Source organism: Neoarius graeffei, chromosome 20 (genome assembly GCF_027579695.1).
Source record: "Neoarius graeffei isolate fNeoGra1 chromosome 20, fNeoGra1.pri, whole genome shotgun sequence".
Classification (NCBI taxonomy): domain Eukaryota; kingdom Metazoa; phylum Chordata; class Actinopteri; order Siluriformes; family Ariidae; genus Neoarius; species Neoarius graeffei.
In genome coordinates, this window is record NC_083588.1 from 36,676,290 (window position 1) to 36,697,790 (window position 21,501).

Genomic DNA, 21,501 nt, shown 5'->3' on the forward strand with positions numbered 1-21,501 from the left:
GCAAAACAGTAAATAACCCTATTCCACAATTGTAGTAATCCATATTATATCATGAACCTCTCAACTAAGTAAAGAGAAACGACGTCCGTCATTACTTTAAGACATGAAGTGTTTGTTAATTAATAAAAATAAAGAAAAACCATTGAATTAGAAGGTGTGTTCAAACTTTTGACTGGTACTGTAAGTGCAGAATGTGGCCTAATGTAAAATTGTATTCTATATCATGTGGGTGGAGGGATGGTGGTTTCAACAAGGCTGTGCTCTAGCAACCAGATTCGAATTAATTAATCCCATTTATTCTGCCCAAGCACATGGCCATGAACAACCAGCACTGATCCATTGTTCTTTTTGCTTGACATACTTGTGTAAAAACCCATAAAAAGCCAGTTAGATTACAAATCCTAAAGAGGGAACTGATGAGTAGGTAATTAGCAAAATTGCCAAAGTATGACAGTAGATGGCATAATAATGGCAAGATGATGAAAGAAAAAAAAAAAACAGGCTCTGTACAATACCAGTTAAACTGTTGTGTTCCATACTATACAGTAAAGCTAAAATTCTCAGTTTGTCTTCTGTCCCTGAATTATTTCTTCTTCTTCTAATTCTTCTTCAATTGATTGATTGATTGATTGATTGATTGATTGATTGATTGATTGTGAAGCCCACAATAGATCTGGCTTATAACTCATTCATTCACTGTTGGTAGATTGAAGTTTCTCGACAACAGGGGGCCATTACTCAAGTAACATCACTGTCACAAATTTCAAGTACATGAATTAAAGGCCTGAGACACACCCTACACAAACACAGGGTGCATGCAGTTCTGCTTCCATTGTAGTAAACAGCAACTTATTTCAGCAATATTCATGCAATCAGAGACACGTACCATTAAAAGCATTTCCACACCACACCTTCATAGTAGGCACTGATATCATCTCAATGATGCCAATGATATGCTGTATTTATTCATCAAATGCCCACAGCCACAGTTGTTTCTTACATTATAGATACAGAACTTTTGATATTCTCCAGAAAGAAATATTCAGCAGCTTTCTTTATTCTTAATTGTTTCATTTTCTCCATGTTGTTGTTAAAAGCAGAACAACTTCCACATTTTACACAAGGCTTTGATCATTTCCTCTAGAAATATTAAGCCCAGAGCCATATACTGTACTTCAGCCAGGCTGTAGTGAGGAGTATGGATTTTTAAAATGCCAGGCTGCATCAATGACACAGTGGCTTTGGCTTTTAAAGAACCACCTAAAGACTCTATGGCAAGATTTATTTGTTAGCCAGTACATAAAGTATTTTAAAATTTAGCTAACATTAGCTTAAATATAAGACATAGCCTTATTTTTATTTATAAGTACGTAATCATTTTTAGAAATTATTATTATTATTATTATTATTATTATTATTATTATTATTATTATCATCAGTTGTGCCATTTTAAAACATAACTTTCATGGCATGATTTTTTTCTTTACTTTCATGTGTAAAAAGGTTTACTCAGCACAAGCATATGACAAAGTAAATTCCTAGCATGGGTCACACTGTTAGGGAGGAAGGAAGAGCCTTGGAGAAAGGTTTCGACTACTTCTCTCTTTTATGAAACAACTGGTTTGTCAGCAACTCTTAAACAACTCTGCCATTACACAGATCTCACGAGAAACTTTCAACCCAACTTATCATAAAGATGGTCCTTTACCTCTTCTTTTATATTTTCTTCTTTACCCCAGGTAAGAAGCTGAAAGTTTTTCTTTGATGATTAAGAAGCAGATTTTAGCCTCAGTTCTGAGTTATGGAGTATTTTAATGCTTTAAGTTCTTTAAGTTCTTTACAACATAACTTACAGACTAAAGTATAAAGAAATTACTTGATATAGAATAGATGATGAAACTTTATATAACACCCCCGATAGCAGAGGGTCGTTGAAACGACGTAGAGTTTTGGTCAGAATGGTCGGTTTCCGTCGTACGTCAGAAAATCAACGTTGAAACGGCGCCGTGAAACGTCGATTTCTCCGCCGTCTGAGAGGGTCGATTTATCACCGTTGAATCAACGTGGGTTAAGGTTGATCTGTCGACCGTCAGAGAAGGTTGAATATACAGTGGTGCTTGAAAGTTTGTGAACCCTTTAGAATTTTCTATGTTTCTGCATAAATATGACCAAAAACAACATCAGATTTTCACACAAGTCTTAAAAGTAGATAAAGAGAATCCAGTTAAACAAATGAGACAAAAATATTATACTTGGTCATTTATTTATTGAGGAAAATGATCCAATATTACATATCTGTGAGTGGCAAAAGTATGTGAACCTTTGCTTTCAGTATCTGGTGTGACCCCCTTGTGCAGCAATAACCGCAACTAAACGTTTCCGGTAACTGTTGATCAGTCCTGCACACCGGCTTGGAGGAATTTTAGCCCATTCCTCCGTACAGAACAGCTTCAACTCTGGGGTGTTGGTGGGTTTCCTCACATGAACTGCTCGCTTCAGGTCCTTCCACAACATTTCGATTAGATTAAGGTCAGGACTTTGACTTGGCCATTCCAAAACATTAACTTTATTCTTCTTTAACCATTCTTTGGTAGAATGACTTGTGTGCATAGGGTCATTGTCTTGCTCCATGACCCACCTTCTCTTGAGATTCAGTTCATGGACAGATGTCCTGACATTTTCCTTTAGAATTTGCTGGTATAATTCAGAATTCATTGTTCCATCAATTATGGCAAGTCATCCTGGCCCAGATGCAGAAAAACAGGCCCAAATCATGATACTACCAACACCATGTTTCACGGATGGGATAAGGTTTTTATGCTGGAATGCAGTGTTTTCCTTTCTCCAAACATAATGCTTCTCATTTAAACCAAAAAGTTCTATTTTGGTCTCATCCGTCCACTAAACATTTTTCCAATAGCCTTCTGGCTTGTTCACGTGATCTTTAGCAAACTGCAGACAAGCAGCAATGTTCTTTTTGGAGAGCAGTGGCTTTCTCCTTGCAACCCTGCCATGCACACCATTGTTGTTCAGTGTTCTCCTGATGGTGGACTCATGAACATTAACATTAGCCAATGTGAGAGAGGCCTTCAGTTGCTTAGAAGTTACCCTGGGGTCCTTTGTGACCTCGCCAACTATCACACGCCTTGCTCTTGGAGTGATCTTTGTTGGTCGACCACTCCTGGGGAGGGGAACAATGGTCTTGAATTTCTTCCATTTGTACACAATCTGTCTGACTGTGGATTGGTTGGGTCCAAACTCTTTAGAGATGGTTTTGTAAACTTTTCCAACCTCATGAGCATCAACAATGCTTTTTCTGAGGTCCTCAGAAATCTCCTTTGTTCGTGCCATGATACACTTCCACAAACATGTGTTGTGAAGATCAGACTTTGATAGATCCCTGTTCTTCAAATAAAACAGGGTGCCCACTCACACCTGATTGTCATCCAATCGATTGAAAACACCTGACTCTCATTTCACCTTCAAATTAACTGCTAATCCTAGAGGTTCACATACTTTTGCCACTCACAGATGTATAATATTGGATCATTTTCCTCAATAAATAAATGACCAAGTATAATATTTTTGTCTCATTTGTTTAACTGGGTTCTCTTTATCAACTTTCAGGACTTGTGTGAAAATCTGATGTTGTTTTAGGTCATATTTATGCAGAAATCTAGAAAATTCTAAAGGGTTCACAAACTTTCAAGTACCACTGTACGACGTTGAACCATCGTCACTTTTGCCGGCCAGTTTTCAACATTGGTAGGAACTGGCAGCCAGGGGGGATCACACTGTGTAATTATTAAAAATGTGTAAACCATTCACTAAAGTTCTAATGTTAGAATATAATACAAACAGTGCTATAAAACATTGGGATTTGTCAATGTTGATGAAAATTTACAACCAACAATTAATACTGAACAATGTACTGTTTAACTTACACAAATGAAAATGTGAACATATATTAAAGGAAATTCCACCTTGAAACCTATTAAATGTGTTTAATGATCCTCTTACTAACTTGTTGATTTGGATGATGCTGAATTTTGTTGTTCCTATAAGATGCTAATATTTGTGTCATGAGCTGATGTCACACAGTGGCAACACTAGTACAATTACAATGGAGTTTAATTGCAGGGAAAAAAACCCTAAAGGAACATAACATAAGGGATAATGGTTAGATTTTGCTGTTACTTCCTAAAAGAAAAAGATCAAGAGCTTATTTTCTTATGCATCACTTCTAGCAATGTTCAGTGTCATGAGAAATCTGATGTAGAAGCATAGTGGAGACAACAAATGCTGGACTCCCAGTTCCAGAATGCAGTGCGAATGTACAAAGTTGCCGTGCGAAGTTACAACAGAGACTTGACTCAGCTAGTTAGCGATCTATGATGACAAGCACGATGGTGTTAATGGAGTTATTAGCATGAAAATGTAAACTTTGGAACCAAGTGTACAGATGTGGAAATGAGAGAGCTGGACAGACTAAAGGGCTAAAGTGCTGCTGCATTGTTTGTGTTAGGCAAAGATGAAGTAAGGGCTAAATCCCACACGTGTCATTATTAGTAATGTAGGAAATTGCTAAAGTGAAAATGGATCAACATGTCAATAAAGACATTTGAACTAAAAATAGTAATTTTTTTCATTACAGAATAAATATTGGCTGCTAATTGGTCACATTAAGTTAACATGCAAGTTGTTTCAGGTGGATATTTCCTTTAAGTGATCATATTACTTAGGTGGATATTTCCTTTAAGTGATCATATATGCTGGAATGGACCACTTTTGGATCTTCCTGTTACAGGACTCTCAGTGAGCATGTGCACTGTAAATGTCGCACAGCCCCAGGAGCATCTTGATGGGAGATTTAACCAGTCAGTCAACATCACCTGCCACGTCAACATATCCTGCCCAAACAAAAAACCTGTTGTGCAATGGTATGTGTTCACAACAGACTCCTATCTTCAACTGGATATAAAAAATCAGCCAAAGAAGTATAAATTGCAAGGCACAGACCTACACATCACCTGGCTCTCACAAAGCAATAATGGCGTGTATTACTGCGCTGCGTTTGACAATGATTCAAAAAACAGTGGTGCACAGGCTATTGGGACTGGCACAACACTGACAGTGAAAGGTAAAATGCCTTGCTGTTTTACAAATGATGTGTCGATTTTTGAATCTTTGTTAAATCTATCTTCAAATTCTTCCTTGTATTCAGAAAATGAAAATGACAATAACATTGGAAACATTCTGCTGATCATACTGGTGGTCTTACTGTCCCTCTATAGTTTAATCATCCTGGCTCTCTTCATCTGTATAAAGGTAAAGTGTATTATTATTTTTTTTAAAATAAATACATAAGGACTTTCAAAAATTCAAACAAATATCACTTACCATGTCACATTCATCCAAACTAAACTGAGTAAATAAAATTTTTCAGACTGGACGAGCCACACTGTTTAACAGAAGACAAACTCAAAGCCAGAGCAAGGTATTGCTACAGTTTACATTTTATTATTATTCATATATTGATGTTCATTATGGCAGCACGGTGATGTAGTGGTTAGCACTGTCGCCTCACAGCAAGAAGGTCCTGGGTTCGAGCCCAGCGGCTGACAAGGGCCTTTCTGTGTGGAGTTTGCATGTTCTCCCCGTGTCCGCGTGGGTTTCCTCCGGGTGCTCCGGTTTCCCCCACAGTCCAAAGGCATGCAGGTTAGGCTAATTGGTGGCTCTAAATTGACCGTAGGTGTGAATGTGAGTGTGAATGGTTGTCTGTGTCTATGTGTCAGCCCTGTGATGACCTGGCGACTTGTCCAGGGTGTACCCGCCTCTCGCCCATAGTCAGCTGGGATAGGCTCCAGCTTGCCTGCGACCCTGTAGAACAGGATAAGCGGCTACAGATAATGGATGGATGGATGGATGTTCATTATACCACAGTGCTGTTGAATTCTCCAGAAGGTGCTCAAATCAGAAAGCATGGCTCTGACAGCAGTTCCAGCTGGAACATAAATGAAAGGTTTATATTAATTCACTATTAATGCACTAATTCTAAAGGTTTATCATTTGCTATCATTTTTTTGGTCTTATTACCTTGCAGAAAGGGGAAAAAAGAAAAGGCGATGAAGGAATGATCTAATGTATATCATGCATAATTTATATCTAATATATATCATATCTGACTGTTTATATACAATGTAACTGATAACATCAATTAACGCACATTCTATTAGATCAAATACAGCTGTAATTTGTTTAACATGTGAACTGTCATTCACACATAATAAATTAAACATTGTAATTGCTGAGTTAGAAGAGAAATAACACACTCCAAGCCGTGCTTTTTTGCCGCTTCACATTATGCCGTAACACAAAATACAATCATGGATTATTTTCCCAAAGCAGCATGGCCCATTGTGTGTTATTTCTTACCTAGATCACACTATAGTGTTGTGATTCAGTCATTGGCACAAGAGCAGAGGCCGAGTGCCATAGCTAATCAAGGCTGTGCTAGTATTCTGTACAACGACCGTAGGTGTGAATGTGAGTGTGAATGGTTGTTTGTCTTTGTGTGTCAGCCCTGCGACAACCTGGTGACTTGTCCAGGGTGTACCCCACTTCTCACCCATAGTCAGCTGGGATAGGCTCCAGCTTGCCTGCGACCCTGTAGAACAGGATAAGTGGCTACAGATAATGGCTGGATGGATGGACTTTTGAAATGATTAGCCTAGATTAGCTTTCTCATGTTCTTCATTGTTATAGGTTTAAGTCATCTATCTTATTCTCTCTCTAATTCACTCCTTCATTCATGCCATTACTATAACAGTATATCACTGATTGTAATATTTTTAATAAAGCTCAGTCACTGGTATGGTTATGGTGTGAAACAGGAATTCTAGGTGTATTTAAACTGTACTTTTTCCTTAAAGTAAATATTTTGAATGGGTCTTCTGGTCACCTCTGTATATATTTGGTGTTATCTAGTTAATCTAGCCCAGTAATCTAGTTGTGTTGAAAAAGTTGTTTCCTGTTACGCATCTCAGGGTGACTCAACCAGGAGAGTCCACTTCAGAGTTGTGGTGCAAGAACTGTACAGCAAGCGGAACTTGCGAAGAAACAAGAAAAACAGGCACACTGAAGTTTCACAGGAAAATAAGGTTTCTTGTCATTCTGATCCCACCAACACTCTAAAAAATAATGGGGCCAGTACCAGTTCTTCAGGGCGATGCCATAGAAGAACCTTTTTTCAGGGCTTCAAAGAACCGTTCATGCAACAGTTCTTTAAAGAACCATTTAAACCATTTGTTTGAGCAGTGAAGACAGATTTGTGTAAACATAGCCAATGTGCATTGACCAGCAAATGGTAAGAGAATGCCAGCCTCTGAAGAACCATTTCCAATGTGAAGAACCTTTCGCATAATGTAATGGTTCATCACAGAGTTTTGACTCTCCGTGGAACCATCCAGAGATTTGAAGAACCACTGAAGCACCTTTATTTTTTAGAGTGAAGATAAAAGGCCAATTTGTGAATTAAATGTGTGGATGGCATGCTTTAATATCTCTGATTCTTTTACAGGTTGAAAATCCACGGTCCCACACTGAGAGAGAAGACGTATACCAAAACCTGAACAGGTCCCGATAAAACATCAGCTCAAACACCAAAACCCCTCAGCTTTATAGTATAAAAAGAAGAAGAAAAAAACAAAAACAAAGCAGAAGTGACGGAAAGAAGAACCTTCAGCTTGGGAACCAACTCTTACTCCTTTGTCTTACTCTACTATAATAAGCCAAACTGAGAAAATATTTTAGTGTGACACTGGAACCATTGCCACAGACTCTCCTGTGTTGTGGTGGTGAGGGGTGCTGTTCTCTGTTTCACATCTCCATAGTGCTTCATTGCCTGTTTAAAATATGTTTTTTTTAAAACTTCTTAGTGATAGAATAATAGTTTTTTTTAATGAATCTGTTCAGTACTGCTCCTGAAGTAAATTGAACTGAGGAAAAATATTAACGAATTAGCTGCTAAAGTTTTAAGAATGGATGCAACTTTTTTCTTTTTCTTTTTTTTTTTGCTGGTAAAGGTGTATAATTAGGCAGCAGATGATTTATATTAAATGCAGACCAGAATAAATCAGACCAGAATATCTAAGACAGAAGAACACACGTGTGGCTGCCTGGGAAAACCCATCACATTGTGAAATTTTGACATTTTGAGCTATATATATTTCTGGAAACTCCAGGCTTTTTTTTTTTTTTAACTGAAATGTGTTTTCCTTTTCTGTGGCTCTCAATCAGGAATGCAGTTCTACTGTTGTCAAAGGTACAAAGGGAGAAAACTGAATTTAAAGATCATGGGCCTTTTGACAGCCTGTCTGACTACAAACTGAATTCATTGCCATTTTGTTATCGCACATAGCTATGAGCCAGGTTAAGCAAAGCCTGAAATTGTGTGAGAAATGTATTCATTGCTGCGCTTATTAAACTGGTTCCTTATCCCACCTCATCTTTTCAAGGCAGTTAGAAAGTAAATTTTTAAAAATCATTTTCATGTACAGTGGTGCTTGAAAGTTTGTGAACCCTTTAGAATTTTCTATATTTCTGCATAAATATGACCTAAAACATCATCAGATTTTCACACAAGTCCTAAAAGTAGGTAAAGAGAACCCAGTTAAACAAATAAGACAAAAATATTATACTTGGTCATTTATTTATTGAGGAAAATGATCCAATATTACATATCTGTGAGTGGCAAAAGTATGTGAACCTCTAGGATTAACAGTTAATTTGAAGGTGAAATTAGAGTCAGCTGATTTCAATCGATAGGATGACAATCAGGTGTGAGTGGGCACCCTGTTTTATTTAAAGAACAGGGATCTATCAAAGTCTGATCTTCACAACACATGTTTGTGGAAGTGTATAATACTACGAACAAAGGAGATTTCTGAGGACCTCAGAAACAGCATTGTTGATGCTCATCAGGCTAGAAAAGGTAACAAAACAATCTCTAAAGAGTTTGGACTCCACCCATCCACAGTCAGACAGATTGTGTACAAATGCAGGAAATTTAAGACCATTGTTACCCTCCCCAGGAGTGGTCAACCAACAAAGATCACTCCAAGAGCAAGGCGTGTAATAGTCGGCGAGGTCACAAAGGACCCCAGGGTAACTTCTAAGCAACTGAAGGCCTCTCTCACGTTGGTTAATATTAATGTTCATGAGTCCACCATCAGGCGGCACGGTGGTGTAGTGGTTAGCGCTGTCACCTCACAGCAAGAAGGTCCTGGGTTCAAGCCCTGGGCAGGGCTCAAAATTAACTTTTTTTCTTTGTGGTCCCGAATTCTGTGTTGTATTGTCCCGAATGGAAGCAATAGTGTCCCCATTTTTTTCCTCTCTGAAATAACCAGTGGTTAATATTATCATATGAAGTTACTATTATATTTGTAACTATACGATTTTGAACCCTTTATATCATTTTTACAATAAGTCACAAAACACAAGTGACACATGTCCAATACATCATCTACTTCAAAATTAGTTATTGCATTTTCAGTTTATTAAACTTTGGCGATCTCACTGTATGAATAGATACCCATTTATTTAAAAGGGGCCATCTAGCTCATTCAGAAAATGCTTCAACTCACTACATCTGCAGTACACTTTAGCTGAAAATAAGACCCCTTTTATGTTCGTTTCATCTACTTATACCTTGAATATCTGTTGGCATATATAAGGCCAACTTATCATTTTCACCATTACCGTTATCCATTTTTATGTAATATACCTGTTGCCCCATTCAGAGATGTTTTGAAAGCCATCAGCCATACCATCAATGGATGAAATGCACACCCATGTTGCAAGCAGTACAATAGAAGGTTTGACCCAAAAAACAAAATATTTTAATCCAGTCTACAGTGTGCGCGGCACGGTGGTGTAGTGGTTAGCGCTGTCGCCTCACAGCAAGAAGGTCCTGGGTTCGAGCCCTGGGGCCGGCGAGGGCCTTTCTGTGCGGAGTTTGCATGTTCTCCCCGTGTCCGCGTGGGTTTCCTCCGGTTTCCCCCACAGTCCAAAGACATGCAGGTTAGGTTAACTGGTGACTCTAAATTGACCGTAGGTGTGAGTGTGAATGGTTGTCTGTGTCTATGTGTCAGCCCTGTGATGACCTGGCGACTTGTCCAGGGTGTACCCCGCCTTTCGCCCATAGTCAGCTGGGATAGGCTCCAGCTTGCCTGCGACCCTGTAGAAGGATAAAGCGGCTAGAGATAATGAGATGAGATGAGTCTACAGTGTAAAATAAAGGAAAAACGCCATCATATCGAGGTACCACCTCAAAATGATTGGATACTGACACGTCAATCAGACTGAAGCCCGCGAGCAGCCCGTCCCTTCTGTGTGTGTGTGAGAGCGAGCAGAGTGTCACACAGAGCGCAGGATTCTCTCAGTGCGCTCCTTCCAAACAACGGGGATTTACACGGAAACGGAAGGAGATATTCACAAAATTCTTTCACAGTGAGCGCCACAAGGTTCTCCTGAACACACGGATGTAATTTTTTTTGTCTGTAGTGTAAAAAATGAGGTCACTAGAGCGAGTTAAAAACGAGTGACTTTTCTGCCACGTTTATAATGGGAGTTTATGAGGCTGCGCGGCTGTGCTCTCATTACTTTCAGGCTTCTCATTCAAAAACTGTAAATCCTATCGCTCAGGTAGACACATTGTGTGAATCAGGATGAGTGTGGCTACTACTTTTGAGAAAATTATGTGTGTGGAGTGAAAATTGGGGCTGAAAACACAGTTTAAATGAGAAAGTTTGAGCTATTTTTCCAAGCTCTTTACACTCTAACTTAACGAGCTCCACTGGTGTGTAACGCAATAGACACCCATTATAAAGCCGGACTTTCTCAGGCTTTATAAGGGGGAGGAGGGGTGGAGACGCGGGGGGTGGGAGTGTTTCTTGTCAAAATATGGCTTGCGGGACCCGTTATTCCAAAATCTTGTACTGCACCTTTAATGTAGAACTTTTTTTCTAGATCTATTTTTTCCCATTGTCCCGGGATTGTCCCAGATATGATAATTTTGTGTCCCGATGACATTTTTTATGGTCCCCGGGACGTCGGGACACCGTTAGTTTTGAGCGCTGGCCCCGGGGCCGGCGAGGGCCTTTCTGTGTGGAGTTTGCATGTTCTCCCCGTGTCCGCGTGGGTTTCCTCTGGGTGCTCCGGTTTCTCCCACAGTCCAAAGACATGCAGGTTAGGTTAACTGGTGACTCTAAATTGACCGTAGGTGTGACTGTGAGTGTGAATGGTTGTCTGTGTCTATGTGTCAGCCCTGTGATGACCTGGCGACTTGTCCAGGGTGTACCCCGCCTTTCGCCCATAGTCAGCTGGGATAGGCTCCAGCTTGCCTGCGACCCTGTAGAAGGATAAAGCGGCTAGAGATAATGAGATGAGATGAGTCTACAGTGTAAAATAAAGGAAAAACGCCATCATATCGAGGTACCACCTCAAAATGATTGGATACTGACACGTCAATCAGACTGAAGCCCGCGAGCAGCCCGTCCCTTCTGTGTGTGTGTGAGAGCGAGCAGAGTGTCACACAGAGCGCAGGATTCTCTCAGTGCGCTCCTTCCAAACAACGGGGATTTACATGAAAACGGAAGGAGATATTCACAAAATTCTTTCACAGTGAGCGCCACAAGGTTCTCCTGAACACACGGATGTAATTTTTTTTGTCTGTAGTGTAAAAAATGAGGTCACTAGAGCGAGTTAAAAACGAGTGACTTTTCTGCCACGTTTATAATGGGAGTTTATGAGGCTGCGCGGCTGTGCTCTCATTACTTTCAGGCTTCTCATTCAAAAACTGTAAATCCTATCGCTCAGGTAGACACATTGTGTGAATCAGGACGAGTGTGGCTACTACTTTTGAGAAAATTATGTGTGTGGAGTGAAAATTGGGGCTGAAAACACAGTTTAAATGAGAAAGTTTGAGCTATTTTTCCAAGCTCTTTACACTCTAACTTAACGAGCTCCACTGGTGTGTAACGCAATAGACACCCATTATAAAGCCGGACTTTCTCAGGCTTTATAAGGGGGAGGAGGGGTGGAGACGCGGGGGGTGGGAGTGTTTCTTGTCAAAATATGGCTTGCGGGACCCGTTATTCCAAAATCTTGTACTGCACCTTTAATGTAGAACTTTTTTTCTAGATCTATTTTTTCCCATTGTCCCGGGATTGTCCCAGATATGATAATTTTGTGTCCCGATGACATTTTTTATGGTCCCCGGGACGTCGGGACACCGTTAGTTTTGAGCACTGGCCCCGGGGCCGGCGAGGGCCTTTCTGTGTGGAGTTTGCATGTTCTCCCCGTGTCCGCGTGGGTTTCCTCCGGGTGCTCCGGTTTCTCCCACAGTCCAAAGACATGCAGGTTAGGTTAACTGGTGACTCTAAATTGACCGTAGGTGTGACTGTGAGTGTGAATGGTTGTCTGTGTCTATGTGTCAGCCCTGTGATGACCTGGCGACTTGTCCAGGGTGTACCCCGCCTTTCGCCTGTAGTCATCTGGGATAGGCTCCAGCTTGCCTGCGACCCTGTAGAAGGATAAAGCGGCTTGAGATAATGAGATGAGATGAGATGAGATGAGATGAGATGAGATGAGATGAGATGAGATGAGTCCACCATCAGGAGAACACTGAACAACAATGGTGTGCATGGCAGGCTTGCAAGGAGAAAGTCACTGCTCTCCAAAAAGAACATTGCTGCTCATCTGCAGTTTGCTAAATATCATGTGGTCAAGCCAGACAGCTATTGGAAAAATGTTTTGTGAAGGATGAGACCAAAATAGAACATTTTGGTTGAAATGAGAAGCCTCATGTTTGGAGAAAGGAAAACACTGCATTCCAGCATAAGAACCATATCCCATCTGTGAAACATGGTGGTGGTAGTATCATGGTTTGGGCCTGTTTTGTTGCATCTGGGCCAGGACGGCTTGCCATCATTGATGGAACAATGAATTCTGAATTATACCAGTGAATTCTAAAGGAAAATGTCAGGACATCTGTCCATGAACTGAATCTCAAGAGAAGGTGGGTCATGCAGCAAGACAACGAACTTAAGCACACAAGTCGTTCTACCAAAGAATGATTAAACAAGAATACAGTTAATGTTTTGGAATGGCCAAGTCAAAGTCCTGACCTTAATCCAATTGAAATGTTGTGGAAGGACCTGAAGCGAGCAGTTCATGTGAGGAAACCCACCAACATCCCAGATCTGAAGCTGTTCTGTATTGAGGAATGGGCTAAAATTCCTCCAAGCCAGTGTGCAGGACTGATCAACAATTACCGGAAATGTTTAGTTGCAGTTATTGCTGCACAAGGGGGTCACACCAGATACTGAAAGCAAAGGTTCACATACTTTTGCCTCTCACAGATATGTAATATTGGATCATTTTCCTCAATAAATAAATGACCAAGTATAATATTTTTGTCTCATTTGTTTAACTGGGTTCTCTTTATCTACTTTTAGGACTTGTGTGAAAATCTGATGATGTTTTAGGTCATTTTTATGCAGAAATATAGAAAATTCAAAAGGGTTCACAAACTTTCAAGCACCACTGTACATGAAGAATATTTATGGTTTCTTAAAGTTGAGGGCAAAGTTACAAGCAGAATAAAATACAATTTTGGCCGAAACGTAATTTTTCCTCTGTTTGACTGTTTGCCAGAATCCAGCCACAATGACATCCAACAGGTGTTCACAAGCTGACACACATATATACACACACACACATACACGTGCATTGCGGTCTTTTTGTACCAGTGCTATTAATATATCAGACTTGTAGTTCTCTTTTTAAAATCATACTTCTATCATTGGTGATATTAGTGGTTTCATCTCAGCCACTGCAAAACAAACCAGTGACAGTCAGTGGACTGATTAGATAAATTCAGAAAGGACTTGGGTACATTTCAGAGGATTCATACAAAACAACAACAACAACAGCAACAGTGTGTAGTTGCTGTTTACATTAATTAAATAAAACCCATGGGCTTACTTTAATCACTAATGAAGTATGATATCAGTGTACGTATTTACAGCAGTTAGTAGTACTTAGTAATAATGTGCTTTCATTAAAGTGCCAGTTTAACGAAAATTACATCATAAAATCCCGGGTTTACTGTGTGTGATATGCTCAAATAGGTTGTAAAGTTCACTGATAAATAAAAAAATTGGTTTGAAAAATGATTCTTTTGCGTCTGAAATGAATTCTGTTCCAAAAATCACTGAAAGCTTGTCCGCCATTATTAGATCACAGCGATTTACTGGTCAGTGGCACTGCATGTGTGACCTTATATACACCACTGCCTTCTTTTGTGTCCACACAGACTCTATACTATTCTCTGCAATGGCGTGCATTCTTGATACTGATTCTTTTGATAAAGACAACGAAACCTCTTCAAATTTGCCCTCAATCTTTGATTGGTTGTCTGAGGATGATTTAGAACCTATAGCCATGGAGAAAGAGGCAGATGAATATGCAAGCCAAGTCACTCGTGAAGAAGAAGAGCAACAACTGTTCCAGCAGTTTTCTGGAACCCAGGAAGTTAATACATGGTACAAATCATTGTTTGCTAATTCATTTTTTTAATTAAATTTTTTTTTTACTGATTTAATGTTCAACTTTCACAGTTATGATAAAGCAGTGTCTCTTTATAATTGTCATCTCTGTAACCTCACTTGGTAAGCACAAGGCTACATAATGGCAGTAATTAGGCACTTTCAGTGCTTGAGCTGGCAGGAGTGGGTGGCGCATTGTGCCATATGCATTGTGCACAGAGAGCGCACAACAGCCAGGAGATTGCTGAAAAAGTTAATGCTGATACCGGTCTGTTTTAGCCAGCATTAACTTTTTCAGCAGTTTGTGCTCCAGTAGCTCTTCTGTGGGATTGGACTAACATGAACTAACATGAACTACAACCCTGATTCCAAAAAAGTTGGGACAAAGTACAAATTGTAAATAAAAACGGAATGCAATGATGTGGAAGTTTCAAAATTCCATATTTTATTCAGAATAGAACATAGATGACATATCAAATGATTAAACTGAGAAAATGTATCATTTAAAGAGAAAAATTAGGTGATTTTAAATTTCATGACAACAACACATCTCAAAAAAGTTGGGACAAGGCCATGTTTACCACTGTGAGACATCCCCTTTTCTCTTTACAACAGTCTGTAAATGTCTGGGGACTGAGGAGACAAGTTGCTCAAGTTTAGGGATAGGAATGTTAACCCATTCTTGTCTAATGTAGGATTCTAGTTGCTCAACTGTCTTAGGTCTTTTTTGTCGTATCTTCCGTTATATGATGCGCCAAATGTTTTCTATGGGTGAAAGATCTGGACTGCAGGCTGGCCAGTTCAGTACCCGGACCCTTCTTCTATGCAGCCATGATGCTGTAATTGATGCAGTATGTGGTTTGGCATTGTCATGTTGGAAAATGCAAGGTCTTCCCTGAAAGAGACGTCGTCTGGATGGGAGCATATGTTGCTCTAGAACCTGGATATACCTTTCAGCATTGATGGTGTCTTTCCTGATGTGTAAGCTGCCCATGCCACACGCACTAACACAACCCCATACCATCAGAGATGCAGGCTTCTGAACTGAGCGCTGATAACAACTTGGGTCGTCCTTCTCCTCTTTAGTCCGAATGCCATGGCATCCCTGATTTCCATAAAGAACTTCAAATTTTGATTCGTCTGACCACAGAACAGTTTTCCACTTTGCCACAGTCCATTTTAAATGAGCCTTGGCCCAGAGAAGACGTCTGCGCTTCTGGATCATGTTTAGATACGGCTTCTTCTTTGAACTATAGAGTTTTGGCTGGCAACGGCGGATGGCATGGTGAATTGTGTTCACAGATAATGTTCTCTGGAAATATTCCTGAGCCCATTTTGTGATTTCCAATACAGAAGCATGCCTGTATGTGATGCAGTGCCGTCTAAGGGCCCGAAGATCACGGGCACCCAGTATGGTTTTCCGGCCTTGACCCTTACGCACAGAGATTCTTCCAGATTCTCTGAATCTTTTGATGATCTTATGCACTGTAGATGATGATATGTTGCAATTTTACACTGTCGAACTCCTTTCCACTATTTGTCGGTGCAGAATTAGGGGGATTGGTGATCCTCTTCCCATCTTTACTTCTGAGAGCCGCTGCCACACCAAGATGCTCTTTTTATACCCAGTCATGTTAATGACCTATTGCCAGTTGACCTAATGAGTTGCAATTTGGTCCTCCAGCTGTTCCTTTTTTGTACCTTTAACTTTTCCAGCCTCTTATTGCCCCTGTCCCAACTTTTTTGAAATGTGTTGCTGTCATGAAATTTCAAATGAGCCAATATTTGGCATGAAATTTCAAAATGTCTCACCTTCGACATTTGATATGTTGTCTATGTTCTATTGTGAATACAATATCAGTTTTTGAGATTTGTAAATTATTGCATTCCGTTTTTATTTACAATTTGTACTTTGTCCCAACTTTTTTGGAATCGGGGTTGTACAATAATGTGTTGTATTTAGTTTGATGGTGTTGTTAACAGGTTGTGAAAAATGTATGGTGACAAAATGATTTCTGTTTTGACATGATTGATACATTTTAAGAATCTTTGGAAATAATATAGCCTATAATATAAATGTCTTCCCTGCTGAAAAAAAACTTGTTCTGTCCAACTAACAGCCATCAAACACAGCTGAGATGATCAAACTGGTGGATTGTCTTTGTCAGTAGCTATTATTTTCCAGCTTCCTTATTACTTGAACAAATTAATGTTTGAATTTTTAAAATAACTTGTCTATGACTGCAGCATTTGGGCGGCATGGTGGTGTAAGTGGTTAACACAGTCGCCTTACAGCAAGAAGGTTCTGGGTTCGAGCCCAGCAGCCGGTGGGGGCCTTTCTGTGTGGAGTTTGCATGTTCTCCCTGCATCTGCGTGGGTTTCCTCTGGGTGCTCCGGTTTCCCCCACAGTCCAAAGACATGAATATGGGACGACCTTGGGCTGAGGTGCCCTTGAGCGAGGCACCTAACTCTCAACTGCTCCCCGGGCACTGTTAGCATGGCTGCCCACTGCTCTGGGTATGTGTGTGTGCTCATTGCTCACATGTGTGCATGTGTGTGTTCACTGCTTCAGATGGGTTAAATGCAGAGAGGAATTTCACAAGTGTGTGATGAATAATGTTGTGCTTGTGCATTAAGTAGTTTCCTTTCTGCCAGCACTAATACCAGCTGGTAAATATGAGCTACCACTTTGAGCAGCTCGGCCTGGGTTTTGGTGGCTGGTTAGACTAATACCACCCTTTCTTAACAGAGTTTTATTAATATATTTGTTTCATAATAAATGTGTTAGAATATTGGTGGTAGTTAAAGATTGTTTGACTGTGTATTGTTTCATTTTGTCTGTTAATGAAATTAAAATGCATGTCGGATATTTATCTTTCAGGAAGGAAACTTCTTCGAGCAGCCACTAGAGGGCATCAGATAGCGAGAATCCGAATGGAAATATCGCGAGAATTGTGTTGAAATAAATCCCGCCGGAAGTCTCGTCGGGCCTTTTTCTTCCTGAATACACATCACGTAAGTTAGCATGGCCTTGCGTTAGCGCAAGCCTGTATCCATTTATATCTTTGAAATCCGTAGTAGTAGTGTACATTTTAGTTAGTATAATAAGTTTCTAATGTATCTGTATTTTTGAAACGTCAAAATTGCGAGGATGGCTTGAATAAAGATAAATTTCTGTTATGCATTGGGATGGTTTCAGAAATGGCGGAATGCTTGCTAGCTAGCGGTATTAATTAAAATATACAGTTGAACACTAATATTACAGGATGGGTTATCTTATGAATGTTATTGTTTCGTCCTGTTGTTTCAAAATGAAAATATTTCATTTAATCAGCTAGTGAGAAATCCTCCGTCGTTCATTATGCAGCATGGCACTGTGTCAAGTCTCATATATATGACAAACTTGCAAGTAAAGAATATTTGTAATGGTATTTTAATTTATTTTTTATCTTTTAGCAAATGGCGGACGACGCCGGTGGTAGAGGAGGTTTCCGTGGTGGTTTCGGCACTGGCGGCCGGGGCCGCGGTCGTGGTCGTGGTAGAGGCCGGGGGAGAGGGCGCGGAGCACGGGGCGGCAAGGCCGAGGACAAGGAGGTACCAGCTTCTCCAAGATTTCATCATCGTTCCTTTTCTAGATTGAAAACCCAAGCTCAAGAGGCTATGACTTGTCTAACATGGTTTACCTGGGTTTGTTTTAGTGGGTGCCTGTGACCAAGCTTGGTCGTTTGGTGAAGGACATGAAGATCAAGTCCCTGGAAGAGATCTATCTGTATTCTCTGCCCATCAAGGTGAGGGAGAACTGGATCCCTGTCTGGATTATAGCTGAACTTTTTTAACAGTAATATCAATAGGCTTTATGAGTAAGGAGTAAAAGACAATGTGGCTAGATGTTCGAGGAACGTGATGCCGTTACCGCTCTGAAAGTGATTTTGATTTTTCCAGTGTTTTGTACATCCCAGTGTACTTATGTTCTCTACCGTAGCCATTTTCCAATCCCAAGTTTCTTTCTTGAAAAACAAGTCACAACTTTCAGTTGATGGCTTTTATTAATGTTTTGGATCATCTCCAAAACTCAGTTCCTGATGTCACTTGTTGCACTCTACAGCATCTCTTGAAGCTAATGTCTAGGGAAACTTTTTTTTTAAAGTCACAAGTCTTAAAGCTCTGATACTGACTGAAATGCTATCTTTATTTAAGCTCATGAACTATCAAAATGCCTGAGTAATGTATTAGAATGAGCATATTAGAAATCTGCAATTGGACCCAACACCTAACTGATCAGATTCAAGAGTTCAATAGCACTGGTGTAATGCACTGTACACTGCCATTACATGTTTATCTACTTCAGCAGCTTATCACATTTTACAAATTATGAACCACTTTGTATCCCCCCCCCCCAAAAAAAAATACCACTCCTGTTTTGATGCCACCTTGCTGACAGTCATAACTCCCAGTACTTGGAATATTTTAGGCATGTCACACAATAATTCTTTGGATTAATGTTGTATTGAATATTTTTAATGTTCTGAATCGGACTTATCCTTTTGTTTTAGGAGTCTGAGATCATAGATTTTTTCCTAGGCTCAGCCCTGAAGGATGAAGTCCTGAAGATCATGCCTGTCCAGAAGCAGACTAGGGCTGGTCAGCGCACCAGGTTTAAGGTGATTTTGTGTGTTTTTTGTTTTGAGCATTGTCTCATCTCATCTCTAGCCGCTTTATCCTTCTACAGGGTCACAGGCAAGCTGGAGCCTATCCCAGCTGACTACGGGCGAAAGGCGGGGTACACCCTGGACAAGTCGCCAGCTCATCACAGGGCTGACACATAGACACAGACAACCATTCACACTCACATTCACACCTACGGTCAATTTAGAGTCACCAGTTAACCTAACCTGCATGTCTTTGGACTGTGGGGGAAACCGGAGCACCCGGAGGAAACCCACGCGGACACGGGGAGAACATGCAAACTCCACACAGAAAGGCCCTCGCCGGCCCCGGGGCTCGAACCCAGGACCTTCTTGCTGTGAGGCGACAGCGCTAACCACTACACCACCGTGCCGCCTTTGAGCATTGTGTAATTTATTAATGATTGAAATCAAGTCATCATGAAATTTTAATGTTGGTTTTGTGTTAGGCTTTTGTTGCTATCGGTGACTACAATGGACATGTTGGTCTGGGAGTGAAGTGCTCTAAAGAGGTGGCCACAGCCATCCGTGGTGCCATCATTCTGGCCAAGCTGTCCATCATCCCTGTCAGGAGAGGTTACTGGGGTAACAAGATTGGAAAGCCCCATACTGTCCCCTGCAAGGTGAAGAAATGGGATTTGACGAGGCAGCTCAATGTTTTTGTTGGGGGGCATTGTGTAGTAAGAAGTGATTAGACTTGTGCTAACTTGAACTGTGACTTTAGGTGACTGGTCGCTGTGGCTCTGTCCTGGTGCGTCTGATCCCTGCTCCCCGTGGTACTGGCATTGTGTCTGCTCCTGTTCCCAAGAAGCTGCTCATGATGGCTGGTATTGACGACTGCTACACCTCAGCCAGAGGCTGCACGGCCACCCTGGGCAACTTTGGTATGTGGAGGCATTTGTTGTTTTGTCCTAGGTGCACATGCACTCGTTACTCAGAGATTCTCATTTTGTACCTCTTGTGTGTGAAATGCATGGAGTATGTGCTCAGTGAAATCTGTTCCTTAATTGGTTGTGGTTTTTTTTTTTTTTAAATTGCTGCTACTCAGATTTTTGGCATGTGTAAATCCCCCCACCCCACTTCCTTTTTAGCCAAGGCTACTTTTGATGCCATCTCCAAGACCTACAGCTATCTGACCCCTGATCTCTGGAAGGAGACAGTGTTTACCAAGTCTCCCTACCAGGTAAATAGCTGCTGATGTTTGTAAATTAAGTGGGACATGAAGATTAGATAATTTCTAACCATTTCTTCTCTTTCAGGAATTCACTGATCATCTGGCCAAAACTCACACCAGGGTCTCAGTACAGAGGAGTCAGGCTGCTCTTCAGGCCTCCTAAATTTTGTACAATGGATTTGAAATTAAAATCCTGAAAACAATCTTGCTTGCCTGAGTCTTGTTTTATGTAGGTCTGAGAGAGATCCAGAGCTCTTTGTAGATCTTGAGGGGTTTTTTTGGGGGGGGAGGGGGTGATATTTAAAACAACCTATTTGAAGTATGCATAGGATTTGTTTTGCCAAAAAGAAATGACAACTAATAGAACTTCAAGCCTTTAGCTAATTTATGGTTTTGCTTGGGTATGTCAATTTTATGCGATCTAGTATTTTTAAAATTTGCCTGAGGTCAGACAAGCTGCAGGTTTAAAAAAAAAAGCATTCGACCTTGTATTTAGTAAGGAGTAGCAATCTGGAGATGCTCCATATCAAGTTAAATCACAATGCTTAGAACTGCCTACACTATGAGCCAACTGCATGCAAGAACTTAACCAGCTGTATTTTCTGACTAACCTAGGTTAGGACATCAAGTTGCCTTGTAAAAGAGATCTTCGATCTCAATGGGACAAACCTGGTTAATAAAGGTTAATACCTGCATTGCAATTTTTTGGTTATGCTTTGAAACTATGTAACTGGTTAATATCCTGATCTCAGTTTTACCTACATGGTACAATAGGATCATGTAAGGAAGCAGCATTCATCAAGGACTGATTCCCAGTGGGACCCAAAGTGTAAGAGGGAGGGTTTTGCTTGTGAGCATGTAGTTAGGTATGAAGCTCTAATCTTTATTTTGAGAAATACACCTAGGTATATCAAAATGTAGGGTAAAACAGGCATAACTGGTCAAGATTATCTGGGTGAACTGAAAAACCAACAGGAGCACTTACAGGGTGTCAACATGAGTAAGGAACCTGGAGCTTTGTGGCTGTCAAACA

The 21,501-nt window shown here is 40.5% G+C and overlaps 2 protein-coding genes across 3 annotated transcripts; both read left to right on the plus strand.

The window, feature by feature from the left end:
• Nucleotides 1-1,622: 1,622 nt before the first annotated feature.
• Nucleotides 1,623-8,515, plus strand: si:ch211-139g16.8 (uncharacterized). Its single transcript, XM_060901610.1, has 6 exons — nucleotides 1,623-1,739; nucleotides 4,808-5,140; nucleotides 5,225-5,328; nucleotides 5,447-5,497; nucleotides 7,047-7,160; nucleotides 7,580-8,515. Exons 1-6 carry the CDS (start codon nucleotides 1,697-1,699, stop codon nucleotides 7,643-7,645), a joined length of 711 nt encoding a protein of 236 aa, XP_060757593.1. The 5' UTR covers nucleotides 1,623-1,696; the 3' UTR covers nucleotides 7,646-8,515.
• rps2 (ribosomal protein S2) lies at nucleotides 5,026-20,671 on the plus strand. 2 transcript variants are annotated; one of them, XM_060901609.1, is made up of 8 exons: nucleotides 5,026-5,030; nucleotides 18,066-18,203; nucleotides 18,308-18,397; nucleotides 19,163-19,270; nucleotides 19,744-19,917; nucleotides 20,019-20,178; nucleotides 20,386-20,477; nucleotides 20,554-20,671. In XM_060901609.1, exons 2-8 carry the CDS (start codon nucleotides 18,069-18,071, stop codon nucleotides 20,629-20,631), a joined length of 837 nt encoding a protein of 278 aa, XP_060757592.1. In that variant the 5' UTR covers nucleotides 5,026-5,030; nucleotides 18,066-18,068; the 3' UTR covers nucleotides 20,632-20,671. The 2 variants fall into 2 exon arrangements, with proteins under 2 accessions (XP_060757592.1, XP_060757591.1); XM_060901608.1 differs by lacking the exon at nucleotides 5,026-5,030 and adding an exon at nucleotides 17,554-17,624.
• The last annotated feature ends 830 nt before the right edge of the window (nucleotides 20,672-21,501 follow it).